Source organism: Oncorhynchus kisutch, linkage group LG22 (assembly GCF_002021735.2).
Source record: "Oncorhynchus kisutch isolate 150728-3 linkage group LG22, Okis_V2, whole genome shotgun sequence".
Taxonomy (NCBI): domain Eukaryota; kingdom Metazoa; phylum Chordata; class Actinopteri; order Salmoniformes; family Salmonidae; genus Oncorhynchus; species Oncorhynchus kisutch.
In genome coordinates, this window is record NC_034195.2 from 41,660,435 (window position 1) to 41,674,314 (window position 13,880).

A 13,880-nucleotide genomic window follows, 5' to 3' on the forward strand; every position below is an offset into this window, starting at 1 on the left:
CTGCCATCCCCGTGCTTCACGGTTGGGATGGTGTTCTTTGGCTTGCAAGCCTCCCCCTTTTTCCTCCAAACATAACGATGGTCATTATGGCAAAACAGTTCTATTTTTGTTTCATCAGACCAGAGGACATTTCTCCAAAAAGTACGATCTTTGTCCCCATGTGCAGTTGCAAACCGTAGTCTGGCTTTTTTATGATGGTTTTGGAGTGGTGGCTTCTCCTTGCTGAGCGGCCTTTCAGGTTATGTCGATATAGGACTCGTTTGAATGTGGATATAGATACTTTTGTACCTGTTTCCTCCAGCATCTTCACAAGGTCCTTTGCTGTTGTTCAGGGATTGGTTTGCACATTTCGCACCAAAGTATGTTCATCTCTAGGAGACAGAACGTGTCTCCTTCCAGAGCGGTATGACGGCGGTGTGGTCCCATGGTGTTTATACTTGCATACTATTGTTTGTAGAGATGACCGTGGTACCTTCAGGCATTTGGAAATTGCTCCCAAGGATGAACCAGACTTGTGGAGGTCTATTTAAAAGTTTTAATAACTCCAACCTAAGTGTAGGTAAACTTCCGACTTCAACTGTATGTTTGTGTGGGACTTGGAGGGGGATTATGAAACGTACTGTAGGATATCCCTTTAGAGAGGCACAGTGTTGATGCATGGGAAGAGCAGTGTATGTGTGTCATGATATGGCCAGTGGTGATTTTAGCATGTAAATCTTGGTGGGGCAAAATTTAAAACGTGAGATGCATGCCAACAAAGCCACTACACAACACTAAACAATACATGAATTGCACTATAACGGTGACAAATGGTGCCCACAAAATTATTGCCTTTAAAAAAACATAGCTGAAAAGGCTGACTTGCTTAAACAAATGTGTTTTATACTGACAATTCAGATGGTTAAACTATGGCATAAGAGGACGACAAGCAGATAAGCGTAATTTCGATTAAGACATTAATGAGCGAGCAATGACAATTTACAGCAACAGAATTCAGAACATGCACAGTTTTTTACGGTGTTCTCCCTGTACACCAAGTCAGAACTGTAGGATAAATAAAGGGGCAAAATTGATATATATATATATATATTTTTTTTATCCCTTTATTTAACTAGGCAAGTCAGTTAACAAATTCTTATCTTCAATGATGGACTAGGAACAGTGGGTTAACTGTTGTTTAGGGGCAGAACGAAAGATTTTTACCTTGTCAGCTCAGGGATTCGATCTCGCAAACTTTCGGTTACGAGTCCAACGCTCTAACCACTAGGCTACCTGCCGCCTCATATAAGCAGACAATGAAAGCTTGATGATTACATTTCAAAAAAAATAAACAGTTTTATAGGCTACAATTGCACCACCAAGTCAGAACATGAGGTGAAAATAGACCAAATTATTAGGGTGAGGCACACTTAGTAATACTTTCTTAGCTACAGAATACATATTTACCTGGCATATTACATAATTTATGCAACAGCATACAAGACATTTTTGGACTCACCTTGTTCTCACGTGAACATGAAGGTGGCGTGGCGGTCCCTCGTGGACAAATTTTGTCATCAAACTTTCATAAAAATCTGCCATTCTCTGGATTTATGGCACTTTCAAGACAACTGGGAACTCAACTTTTTAAAGATTTTTTATATGTATTAAAAAAAGTTGAATCATGATGACATCAGTGATCTTCAGGTCGTAGCTCAAGAACAATGGTTCCCAAACTTTTTATAGTCCCGTACACCTTCAAACATTCAACCTGCAGCTGCATACCCCCTCTAGCACCCCTCTGTTACTTCACACATCCCGGCTCATGGGAAGTGACAGCTCTTATAGGACCAGGGCACAAATAATAATATAATCAAATAATTTTGCTCTTTAACTATCTTGCATATAAAACCTAATTTGTTAATCGGAAATTGTGAATTACTCACCACTGGTTAATGAGAAGGGTGTGCTTGAAAAGATGCACATAACTCTGCAATGTTGGGTTGTATTGGAGAGGGTCTGTCTTAAATTATTTTCCACTCACGGTCTGTGCCTGTATTTAGTTGTCATACTAGTGAGGGACGAGAATCCACTCTCACATAGCTACGTGGTTGCAAAGGGCATCAGTGTCAGGATACTCTGAGCGCCTATCCAGAAATTCAATTTTCACAGAAACGCATGTTGCAATTTCAATGAGTCTCTCTTGTTCAGATATCGGTAAGTGAAATGGAGGCAGGGCATGAAAGGGATAATGAATCCAGTTGTTTGTGTCATCCATTTTGGGAAAGTACCTGCATAATTGCACACCCAACGCACTACGGTGCTTCGCTATATCACATTTGACATTGTCTGTAAGCTTATTCATTTGGGGCGGCAGGTAGCCTAGTGGTTAGAGCATTGATCCTAGGCCATCATTGAAAATAAGAATTTGTTCTTAACTGACTTGCCTAATTAAATTTAAGAAATTGCACACAAAACATCATATAATGATGGAAAGACCTGTGTGTTGTCCTTGTTAATGCAGACAGAGAAGAGCTCCAACATCTTACAATCAGAGCCTCAATTTTGTCCCACACATTGAATATAGTTGTGGAGAGTCCCTGTAATCCTGGATTCAGATCAGTCAGGTGAGGAAAAAACATCCCCCAGATAGGCAGTCGTGTGAGAAACTCGTCATCATGCAAGCGGTCAGACAGGTGAAAATTATGGTCAGGGAAACTTTTAAATCTCTCAATTAAAAAAAAAGCTTGTCAATACTTTGCTCCTTGATAACCAAGCATTACATGGTCGCTGCCCATATCATTGCATAGTGCAGAAAATACACCAGAGTTCAGGCACCTTGCTTTAACAAAGTCAACCATTTTCACTGTAGTGTCCAAAACGTCTTTCAAGCTGTCAGGCATTCCCTTGGCAGCAAGAGCCTCTCGGTGGATGCTGCAGTGTACCCAAGTGGCATCGGGAGCAACTGCTTGCAGGCACGTTACCACTCCACTATGTCTCCTTGTCATGGCTTTTGCACCATCAGTACAGATACCAACACATCTTGACCACCAAAGTCCATTTGATGTCACAAGCTGTACAGTACTTTAAAAATATCCTCTCCTGTTGTCCTGGTTTCCAGAAGGCGATGTCTGTCTTCCTTAATTAACCCCCCATAAACATAACGGACATATAGCAGGAGTTGTGCCAGGCCCGCCACGTCTGTTGACTCATTCAGCTGTAAGGCATAGAATTTACTGGCTTCAAAATATCTCCTGCCATGTAACTGGTGTGTTGTGGAACAGTGTTGTTTGATGAAGGCATTGTCTGTCTAGTCTTTGGGGCCTTTTCCCCCAGCATTGTTCCAGCCATATCTGCAGCACGAGAAAGAATTAGGTCCTACACAATAGTACGGGGCATGCCTGTCCTAGCCACTCGGTAGCTCCCTATATAGAAAATGCTTCTAGCCCCTTCTTATTAATAGTATATGTTGCCCTCCATACTTGTCTTACTACTCGAAAGTTGTCTTAATTCTCACTCAAACTCCTGTGGCTTATTTTCCAAATGTCTGCGCAAGAGTGACGGTTTCATCGAGTTGTGAGATTTAATACTTTTGCACATGTAACACACTGGCTGAGGAAACTCAACCCCAAATCAATGTAGTCATCATAAACTGGGAAAAAAGACACACCCCCTTTTCAGGACACTGTATTTGAAAGATAATTCGTAAAAATCCAAATAATTTCCCAGATCTTCATTGTAAAGGGTTTAAACACCGTTTCCCATGCTTGTTCAATGAACCATAAACAATTAATGAACATGCACATGTGGAACGGTCGTTAGGCAATTAAGGTCACAGTTATGAAAACTTAGGACACTAAAGAGGCCTTTCTACTGAAAAACAGCAAAAGAAAGTTGTCCAGGGTCCCTGCTCATCTGCGTGAAAGTGCCTTAGGCTTGCTGCAAGGAGGCATGAGGACTGCAGATGTGGCCTGAGCAATAAATTGCAATGTCCATACTGAGACGTCTAAGACGGCGCTACAGGGCTGACAGCTGATCGCCCTCGCAGTGGCGGACCACGTGTAACAACACCTGCACAGGATCGGTACATCCGAACATCACACCTGTGGGACAGGATGGCAACAACAACTGCCCGAGTTACACCAGGAACACACAATCACTCCATCAGTGCTCAGACTGTCTGCAATAGGCTGAGCGAGGCTGGACTGAGGGCTTGTAGGCCTATTGTAGTCAGGCAGGTCCTCACCAGACATCACCAGCAACAACGTCGCCTATGGGCACAAACCCACCATCGCTGGACCAGACAGGACTGGCAAAAAGTGCTCTTCACTGACGAGTCATGGTTTTGTCTCACCGGGGGTGATGGTCAGATTCGCCTTTATCGTCGAAGGAATGTCTCACGGACACTTGGCTCACTCGGGATACGTTACCAGAGTCGGTACAGCCACCTGGTTTCTTCATGCATCGCACCAACAGAAACAAACATCTCTCTGGTAAGAGGAAGGGCGGAGGTGTATGCCTTATAATTAACGAGTTGTGGTGTGATCATAACAACATACAGGAACTCAAGTCCTTTTGTTCACCTGACCTATAATTCCTTACAATCAAATGCCGACCGCATTATCTACCAAGAGAATTCTCTTCAATTATAATTAGTCGTGTGCATCCCCCCCCCCTCCAAGCAGAGACCTCGATGGCCCTGAAGTATCTTCATTGGACTCCTATGTCAACTGGAAACCACATATCCCGAGGCTGTATTTATTGTAGCTCGGGATTTTAACAAGGCTAATCTGAAAACAAGGCTCCCTAAATTTTATCAGCATATCGAATGCGTGACCCGGGCTGGGAAATTCTGGATCATTGTTACTCTAACTTTCGCGACACATACAAAGCCATCCCTCGCCCTCCTTTCTGCAAATCTGACCACAACTCAATTTTGTTGCTCCCAGCCTATAGACAGAAACTAAAACAGGAAACGCCTGTGCTCAGGTCTGTTCAACGCTGGTCCAAGCAATCTGATTCCACGCTTCAAGATTGCTTCGATCACGTGGACTGGGATATGTTCTGGATAGCGTTGAACAACAACATTGATGTATACGCTAATTAGGTGAGTGAGTTTATTAGCAAGTGCTTCGGTGATGTTGTACCAACAGCGACTATTAAAACCTTCCCCAATGCAGTAACCATGGATTGATGGCAGCATTCGCGCAAAACTGAAAGCGCAAACCACTGATTTTAATCAGGGCAAGGCCACTGGAAACATGACCGAATACAAACAGTGTAGCTATTCCCTCCGCATGGCAATCAAACAAGCTAAGCATCAGTATAGAGACAAAGTACAGTCGCAATTCAATGGCTCAGAAATGAGAGGAATGTGGCTGGGTCTACAGTGAATCATGTACTACAAAAGGAAAACCAGCCAAATCGCGCACCCCGATGTCTTGCTCCCAGACAAACTAAACAACTTATTCGCTCGCTTAGAGGACAATACAGTGCCACCGACACGGCCCGCTACCAAAACCTGCAGACTCTCCTTCACTGCAGCCAACGCAAGTTAAACATTTAAATGTGTTAACCCTTGCAAGGCTGATTACGATTGCGTCGTCTGTGGACCTATTGGGGCGGTAAACAAATTGGAGTGGGTCTAGGGTGTCAGGTAGGGTGGAGGTGATATGATCCTTGACTAGTCTCTCAAAGCACTTCGATAATCGTTTAGCTCAGTTACGTTAGCTTTCTTGGGAACAGGAACAATGGTGGCCCTCTTGAAGCATGTGGGAACAGCAGACTGGGATAGGGATTGATTGAATATGTCCATAAATACACCAGCCAGCTGGTCAGACGTCATCCCTAGCTGCGTTCTCAGAGCATGCTCAGACCAGCTGGCTGGTGTATTTATGGACATATTCAATCAATCCCTATCCCAGTCTGCTGTTCCCACATGCTTCAAGAGGGCCACCATTGTTCCTGTTCCCAAGAAAGCTAACGTAACTGAGCTAAACGATTATCGAAGTGCTTTGAGAGACTAGTCAAGGATCATATCACCTCCACCCTACCTGACACCCTAGACCCACTCCAATTTGTTTACCGCCCCAATAGGTCCACAGACGACGCAATCGTAATCACTCTGCGCATTACCCTAACCCATCTGGACAAGAGGAATACCTATGTAAGAATGCTGTTCATTGACTACAGCTCAGCATTTAACACCATAGTGTCCTCCAAACTCGTCATTAAGCTCGAGACCCTGGATCTCGACCCCACCCTGTACAACTGGGTCCTGGACTTTCTGACGGGCCGCCCCCAGGTGGTGAGGGTAAGAAACATCACCACCACAAGGGTGTATTCTCAGCCCTCTCCTGTACTCCCTGTTCACCCATGATTGCGAGGCCATGCACGCCTCCAACTCAATCATCAAGTTTGCAGACGACACTACAATGATAGGCTTGATTACCAACAACAGCAAGATTGCCTACAGGGAGGAGGTGAGGGCCCTCTGAGTGTGGTGCCAGGATGACAACCTCACACAACATCAACAAAACAAAGGAGATGATCGTGGACATCAGGGAAACAGCAGAGGGAGCAGCCCCCTATCCACATCGACGGGAGAGTGGTGGAGAATATGGAAAGTTTAAGTTCCTTGGCATACACATCACGGACAAACTGAATTGGTCCACCCACACAAACAGCGTGGTGAAGAAGTTGCAACAGCGCCTCTTCAACCTCAGGAGGCTGACGAAATTTGTCACCAAAAACACACAAACTTTTACAGATGCACAATCGAGAGCATCCGGTCGGGCTGTATAGTACGGCAACTGCTCCCCCCACAACCGCAAGGCTCTCCAGAGGGTAGTGAGGTCTGCAAAACACATCACCACGGGCAAACTACCTGCCCTCCAAGACACCTACACCACCCGATGTCACAGGAAGACCAAAAAGATAATCAAGGACAACAACTACTCGAGCCACTGCCTGTTCACCCTGCTGTCATCCAGAAGGCAAGGTCAGTACAGGTTCATCAAAGCTGGGACCGAAAGACTGAAAAACAGCTTCTTTCTCAAGGCCATCAGACTGTTAAACAGCCATCACTAACATTGAGTGGCTGCTGCCAACATACTGACTCAAATCTCTAGCCACTTTAATAATTTAAAATTGGATGTAATAAATGTATCACTAGTCACTTTAATCAATGCCACTTTATATAATGTTTACATACCCTACATTACTTCTCATATGTATATACTGTACTCTATACCATCTACTGCATCCTGCCTATGCCGTTCGGCCATCGCTCATCCATATATGTACATATTCTTATTCATTCCTTTACGTGTGTGTGCGTGTAATAAGGGAGATGTTGTGAAATCGCATTAACATCTGCTAACCATGTGTATGTGACCAATAAGATCCTGTACTCAGGAGTGGGATCGATTTGGAGGTGGAGGGTCCGTCATGGTCTGGGGCGGTGTGTCACAGCATCATCGGACTGAGCTTGTTGTCATTGCAGGCAATCTCAGCGTTGTGCGTTACAGGGAAGACATCCTCCTCCCTTATGTGGTACCCTTCCTGCAGGCTCATCCTGACATGACCCTCCAGCATGACAATGCCACCAGCCATACTGCAGCTATACTGCTAATGACATTTCAAAATGTATTTGTTTTCCCCCCCCCCGAGTTCCCAGTTGTCTTGAACTCACTCAGATTTGCATTTCTGAGTTAGCAGTTGTTTTGAGCGTGGCACAAATCATGCTTCATTGACAGCATGGCCAGCAAACTAGGAAAAGAGACCCTTAATCTTAGACTTCATGATAATTGCTAGCTATGACTTTGAAAGTATGATGTTGACATTATCAGTCCAATCAAAGCTACTGTAGAAATGTGATTTGATGTAATCTGTGGCCAATGACCTTGAGCCTTCTTGGGTGGGCACCTCTAATGTAACTATATGGCAGCACCCAAGGGGCTTGCATTTTCTTGCTCTACCCTTCGACTTGGCGGTGACGTAATATCCTCATAAGTGACTGAACACTGAGCCAATCATGGAGCAATGCTCTGTATTTTCTGCTGGGTTGCACCACCACCACAGAAAGCACTGAGCTAGGCTGAAACACCTGCATTTTGGAGCTGCCTTACTCAAGAAAACAACAGAGGGACCATGTTTGTATGCGGCTTTATTAACTCAATTATATATCTCTTTTACATTGTTTGCAAACTGATATGTGACACATTAATGCCAAAATGATTGATGCAAAACAGGAAAGCCTGTATTTATTTATCTTTTGCAAAAAATGTGGGGCTCAAAACCTTCATGAATGACGGGTCGCAACTGGATACGGCCATATGCTGCTGTTCAGAGAGGTGGGTGTCCCAGTACAGGTCTACTGGGACCAGATTAGGACATGGCTGGCAGGGTGACTCCGTAGTGATATGCTGCTGTTCAGAGAGGTGGGTGCCCCTCCCCTCTGAGCACTGAGGGAGGAGAGACCGTACAGGTCTACTGGGACCAGATTAGGACATGGCTGGCAGGGTGACTCCATAGTGATATGCTGCTATTCAGAGAGGTGGGTGTCCCAGTACAGGTCTACTGGGACCAGATTAGGACATGGCTGGCAGGGTGACTCCGTAGTGATATGCTGCTGTTCAGAGAGGTGGGTGCCCCTCCCCTCTGAGCACTGAGGGAGGAGAGACCGTACAGGTCTACTGGGACCAGATTAGGACATGGCTGGCAGGGTGACTCGGTAGTGATATGCTGCTGAACATGCTTTAACTCTGAACCTGATCACTCACTGTGTGTGTGGTTCAGTAGTTTATTTGTTCAGGTGTAAGGCTTATGTAACCAACAACAAAGGGAAATGGGGCATGGGATCTATGACCAGAGCGCCAGCTATTTTACATATATTTCAGTGGAGCTCAATGGGAATATTTGTTTTGAGACGATGCAAACTGCCCAGGACTACCAGAGCTGTTTGTCAAGAATAAACGCAATAATTAAACAAACTAAAAGCATTTTATGGACATGTATACTCTTAGCCTCCACCGCTATGCTCCCGTAACACTGTATACAACAGTTGCCTTTAATTTTTCATGACATCACTCCTGATTTCCCAGCATTGGTTTGCTGTTCAGACTGGCTAGTGTTTCCGTGGAGACTAGGAACAGAGAAATCCAGACAGTGCACATGCTTGGGAAACATGATTCCATGTGAAGCTTTGCAATGTGGATGTCACAGATGGATAAGTAATCCAATAAGTTGTCTACTGTAGGTTTAGATTCCTAGTTTAACAGACAAGAAGAGAAGAAACATTTATTGAATTGACTCTTTAATAACTTCTTACCGATACTCTGTAAGACTACAATGGAAGAGCATGTTGAATATCACGCCCACTTGTCTGTCTAGAACCCTCAATCCAACTCTCGACCTCAAAGCCAGTTTTAAAGGTTTTTTTCTTCCATTGGTAGGTGCAATTAATTATCAGGTAGAACAGAAAACCATCATGCTCTGGACCTTGTAGGATAAGAGTTAAATATCACTTCAAGAACATGATCAAAGTGTCAATGGCCTGCAGGTTAGTCAGAGCAGCAGTTAAGGTAGAGACCCTCTTAAAGGTCCTCGACCTACCAATACCTTTGTCCCAGGCAGCACACCTGTATTCTCAGCAGACACTCTTATCCAGAGCGACTTAGTGAGTGCATTATTTATTTTTATAGACCAACCTCTGTCCATAGGTGTCTTACTTGCTGTATCATGAGAACGCATTCCAACCGAACAGACCACCCCCCCCCCCCCTCCCCCTCCAAAGGGACAAGAATGATCAAATATGTGTGTTTGTGTATATATGCCTTTATTTAGCTATTGTGGGAAAGTCCTACTGCGGAGTCATTCATTGACCAGGAAAATATTTTGTGAAAGTCCCCTCCCTTTTGTGGTTTCTGCTGCAGTGAAATTGAATTTAAATTATGTATGCTGGGTGTCTACTTGAGCAGAAAGACAAAAATTGCCCCCTTTGTCCAAAGTGGTGACGCTCTCCTCGTGGCTGTAGGAGAACTGTAGAAACCACCATTCTGCTACTACATGACAGCTAGCCTAAATGCTTCAGTAGAGCAAGTAGCCACAGTTAGCCATTGTTAATGGAGTTTGAATGTCAATCACATTATATGGATTTAAAATTATTTTCTTGGCAAAGGAATTTCTTGGCGTTGTAGCTAACCCAGATCCTGTTGTAATGTTGATCTCAGTATATCAACTTAGCACACTAATCTAGAGTAGTAGACTTTCACATGCAGCATAGATTCTGCTCTGATAATCCTTCATAGAGGTCCCAGGAGCTGAAAGTTAATATGGGAGTGAAGGATTGCATCTGATCGCCACAGGTCTGTTTCACCTGTAGCCCTGCCATCAGCACCTGTGATCGCGCTACTGCACTCTCACCCAGCCATTCACAGGCTTTCACGTCCAGGTCCCACACGGCCAGTGTTGCGCTAGAAAAGGCTTCTCGGTATCACTGACAAAGGTGGCTTTGTTCACAGCAAGATGCAATATTTGCTCCTCATTGTGGCAGACTCTTTCGAGGCCTCTGGTTCTTTTGACGCATATAAGACTTTGTGTGTGCCGTAGCAACCTCTGACATTACAAGGTTATGCTGAACTCCGATAAGATATCTTCTGGAGTTATATTTTATTATCACTGGGGGAAAAAGTATTTAGTCAGCCACCAATTGTGCAAGTTCTCCCACTTAAAAAGATGAGGCCTGTAATTTTCATCATAGGTACACTTCAACTATGAGACAAAATGAGAAAAAAATCACATTGTAGAATTTTTTATGAATTTATTTGCAAATGATGGTGGAAAATAAGTATTTGGTCAATAACAAACGTTTATCTCAATACTTTGTTATATACCCTTTGTTGGCAATGACAGAGGTCAAACGTTTTCTGTAAGTCTTCATAAGGTTTTCACACACTGTTGCTGGTATTTTGGCCCATTCCTCCATGCAGGACACGCTAGATAAACTAGTAATATCATCAACCATGTGTAGTTAACTAGTGATTGATTGTTTTTTTATAAGATAAGTTTAATGCTAGCTAGCAACTTACCTTGGCTTCTTACTGCATTCGCGTAACAGGCAGGCTCCTCGTGGAGTGCAATGAGAGGCAGGTGGTTGGAATGTTGGACTAGTTAACTGTAAGGTTGCAAGATTGGATCCCCTGAGGTGACAAGGTAAAAAATCTGTTGTTCTACCCTTGAACAAGGCAGTTAACCCACTGTTCCTAGGCCGTCATTGAAAATAAGAATGTGTTCTTACCTGACTTGCCTAGTTAAATAAAGGTGTAAAAGAAAATCAGCCAAATCGGTGTCCAAAAAAAACTATTTCTGATGGTTATGAACTTGAAATCGGGACCTAAGTTCGGGACCTAAACATTTCTATGGAAACTAAAATCCACACGGGATCCAAGCTGTCAAATCAAACCCTGGTGTTATTTCTGAAGACTAAATTCAGTGAATATGTCCAGAAAATGGGCTTATGTCATGAAATGGAAAAATAAGATAGAATTTTTGTATTGCGATGGGCAGCAGCTGTTCAGCACACTGCAGGCCACATAAAAACACCAGACTTTTTATCACCTCAAATTAAGATGTATTTACTACATGGGTGGGGGCTAGAGCTCAATAATGGGGTGACAATATTTGAAAAGGGCATTGTAACATTAAAGATTTTAATCCCGACGTGTATGGCGCTTGGTGCATGTGCTGTTATGCATGTCTCCATCACCACTCTGGGGATGTTTAGCTGTATGTATGAGTGTGTGTGTGTCCTTAATTCTTTCAGATTAGCTCTAAATATAGCATGATCAAGGCCATATCAGACTATGCTTTTCATGAAGTGATTTTAAACGAGGCTACAGTATAATACAGTTGTCTATGTTCATTAATGTGGAGGACTAGAGTACTCCTCTGAGGCAGAGTTGTAGTAGTACTTCGGGCCCTGTGATGTTCTGTAATCCAGCTCCCACAGCATGGTTTCCTAGGAGACCTGTTGCGAGCAGCTCAAGGCTCCATCACCGAGCCTCATCTGCAGTCCCCCTCCGGACCCCCACATGAAACCCAAACCCCAACAGTGTCACAGGCTCTAGCGCCACAGCTTTTTCACCAATGCCCCCAATGCAGCAGTATTAAACCGTCATGATAATTAACGTCGCACAGGCATTGTGTTCATCTTTTAGAGGAGTCTGGGGGACATTGTGTTGCTGTCTGAAATGTCTCATTCCCCCTCCGCTCTCTGACTGTTTGTGCCCCTCAGTGTTTTGACATCTGGGCATTGAAGGTTCCATACAGAAGCCTGGTGTGGAGTCTTTTGCGTGAGAAATGAGAAGTGCTCTTAGAGCCCGAGGAGGGAGAGTGCTCCAGCAGCAGGCAGCTCCATGCTTTTAGTGCTCTCTTCCTGTTTTGTTTTTTTCTCTTCTTTCCCTGTGGAGGAATTTGAAAAGCCCTTTCAAAAAATAACTCATTCCTTTGACCTTTACCGGGGCAATTTATTTTAACATTGGGCTACAGAAATAGCCGCAACACTTTAAGTGCAAATCTTTTCAGTCGGTTTTGTTTCAGGATGTCAACGTGTGTTTTGTCCACGTCTACATTTATACTATATTCATTTTCAGAATGACTTAGAAAAATGTTTTGTGGCTAGCTTCAGTTGAATGCCGTTTGAAAGAGCAGGGGTGCAGCGCCACAACCCCCCCCCCCAGTCCTGTCAGCGCCACAACCCCCCCCAGTCCTGTCAGTGCCACAACCCCCCCCCCCCCCCCCAGTCCTGTCAGTGCCACAACCCCCCCCCCCCAGTCCTGTCAGCGCCACAACCTCCCCCAGTCCTGTCAGCGCCACAACCCCCCCCCAGTCCTGTCAGCGCCACAACCCCCCCCCCCCCCCCCCAGTCCTGTCAGCCCCACAACCCCCCCCCCCCCCAGTCCTGTCAGCGCCACAACCCCCCCAGTCCTGTCAGCCCCCCCCCCCCCAGTCCTGTCAGCCCCATCCTTAATCTTCTTTCACTGATTGATAATGTATTTTTTTTACTGATCACTCACTCTCCACTTGTCATAGGGAACTGCCATCAAGATGTCACTGCCTGAATAAGACTACCAACCCCTTAAGGAACACTCAGGAGTCCCAACTCATCTGAGGAAAGGAGGACCTGCACTTGATGGTACTCTTTATCACAATGCCCTCAAAACCCAACACGGAGGACTACAGAGTACTGTCCCCATGGAAACTTTTTAAACATCACATGCAAGATCCAACCTTCCTGGATGTCTTAGATGAATCACTGCTCAAAGTTGTGAATATCATTGTCCTAGGAAGGGCCTTCTGATATGGGGCATTGCTCCATATCACCCTTCCAATGTTTGTCCTACCACTGCTACCCAGTGATTTAGCACTCGCTGGGTAGTAAGAACAGTGACTTTTCACTCAGCCCTCTGGTGCGACGACTAGGCTAAAGGTGGGATTTTCTGTGTCATCATATTTTAGCACTTCATGTGGGAGTGTGTATATTTCGTTGTGAATTCTACCTGAATTTCTGTGACGTCACTCTAGTGGAGTTGTTGTTTTAATATATCTTGTACTCGTAGAGACGTCAATGTTTTGATTGTATAGCTGTTTTGAAATAATAAAATATTAACCCTTCTAATGGTCAGTCATTTATTCACTAAAATGTTTCTGAGGGTGGTCACATGTGGCGTCACTGCCTGCTCTTTGGTTTACATTTTTTATGAGGAAACTCAACTCAATACAACTATACAAGAGATTAGAAATGTAACATCTCTACATAGTGGTAACATTTTGTATTCTATGATGAACAGTGGTGATAGTGCCACTACTGTTGGATTTGACAGATTCTGTAATGAGTTAAA

At 44.3% G+C, this 13,880-nt stretch overlaps 1 protein-coding gene across 3 annotated transcripts in view; it reads left to right on the top strand.

Annotated features, from left to right (window-relative positions):
* The window catches only part of si:ch211-266k8.4 (carabin), a 50,072-nt gene extending 36,419 nt beyond the window's left edge, over positions 1-13,653 (top strand). For all 3 annotated transcript variants that reach the window (XM_031801967.1, XM_031801969.1, XM_031801968.1), the window contains one exon: positions 13,072-13,653. In XM_031801967.1, the coding sequence (XP_031657827.1) occupies positions 13,072-13,150 (79 nt within the window). In that variant the 3' untranslated portion in view covers positions 13,151-13,653. The remainder of the gene's footprint in view (positions 1-13,071) is intronic.
* The last annotated feature ends 227 nt before the right edge of the window (positions 13,654-13,880 follow it).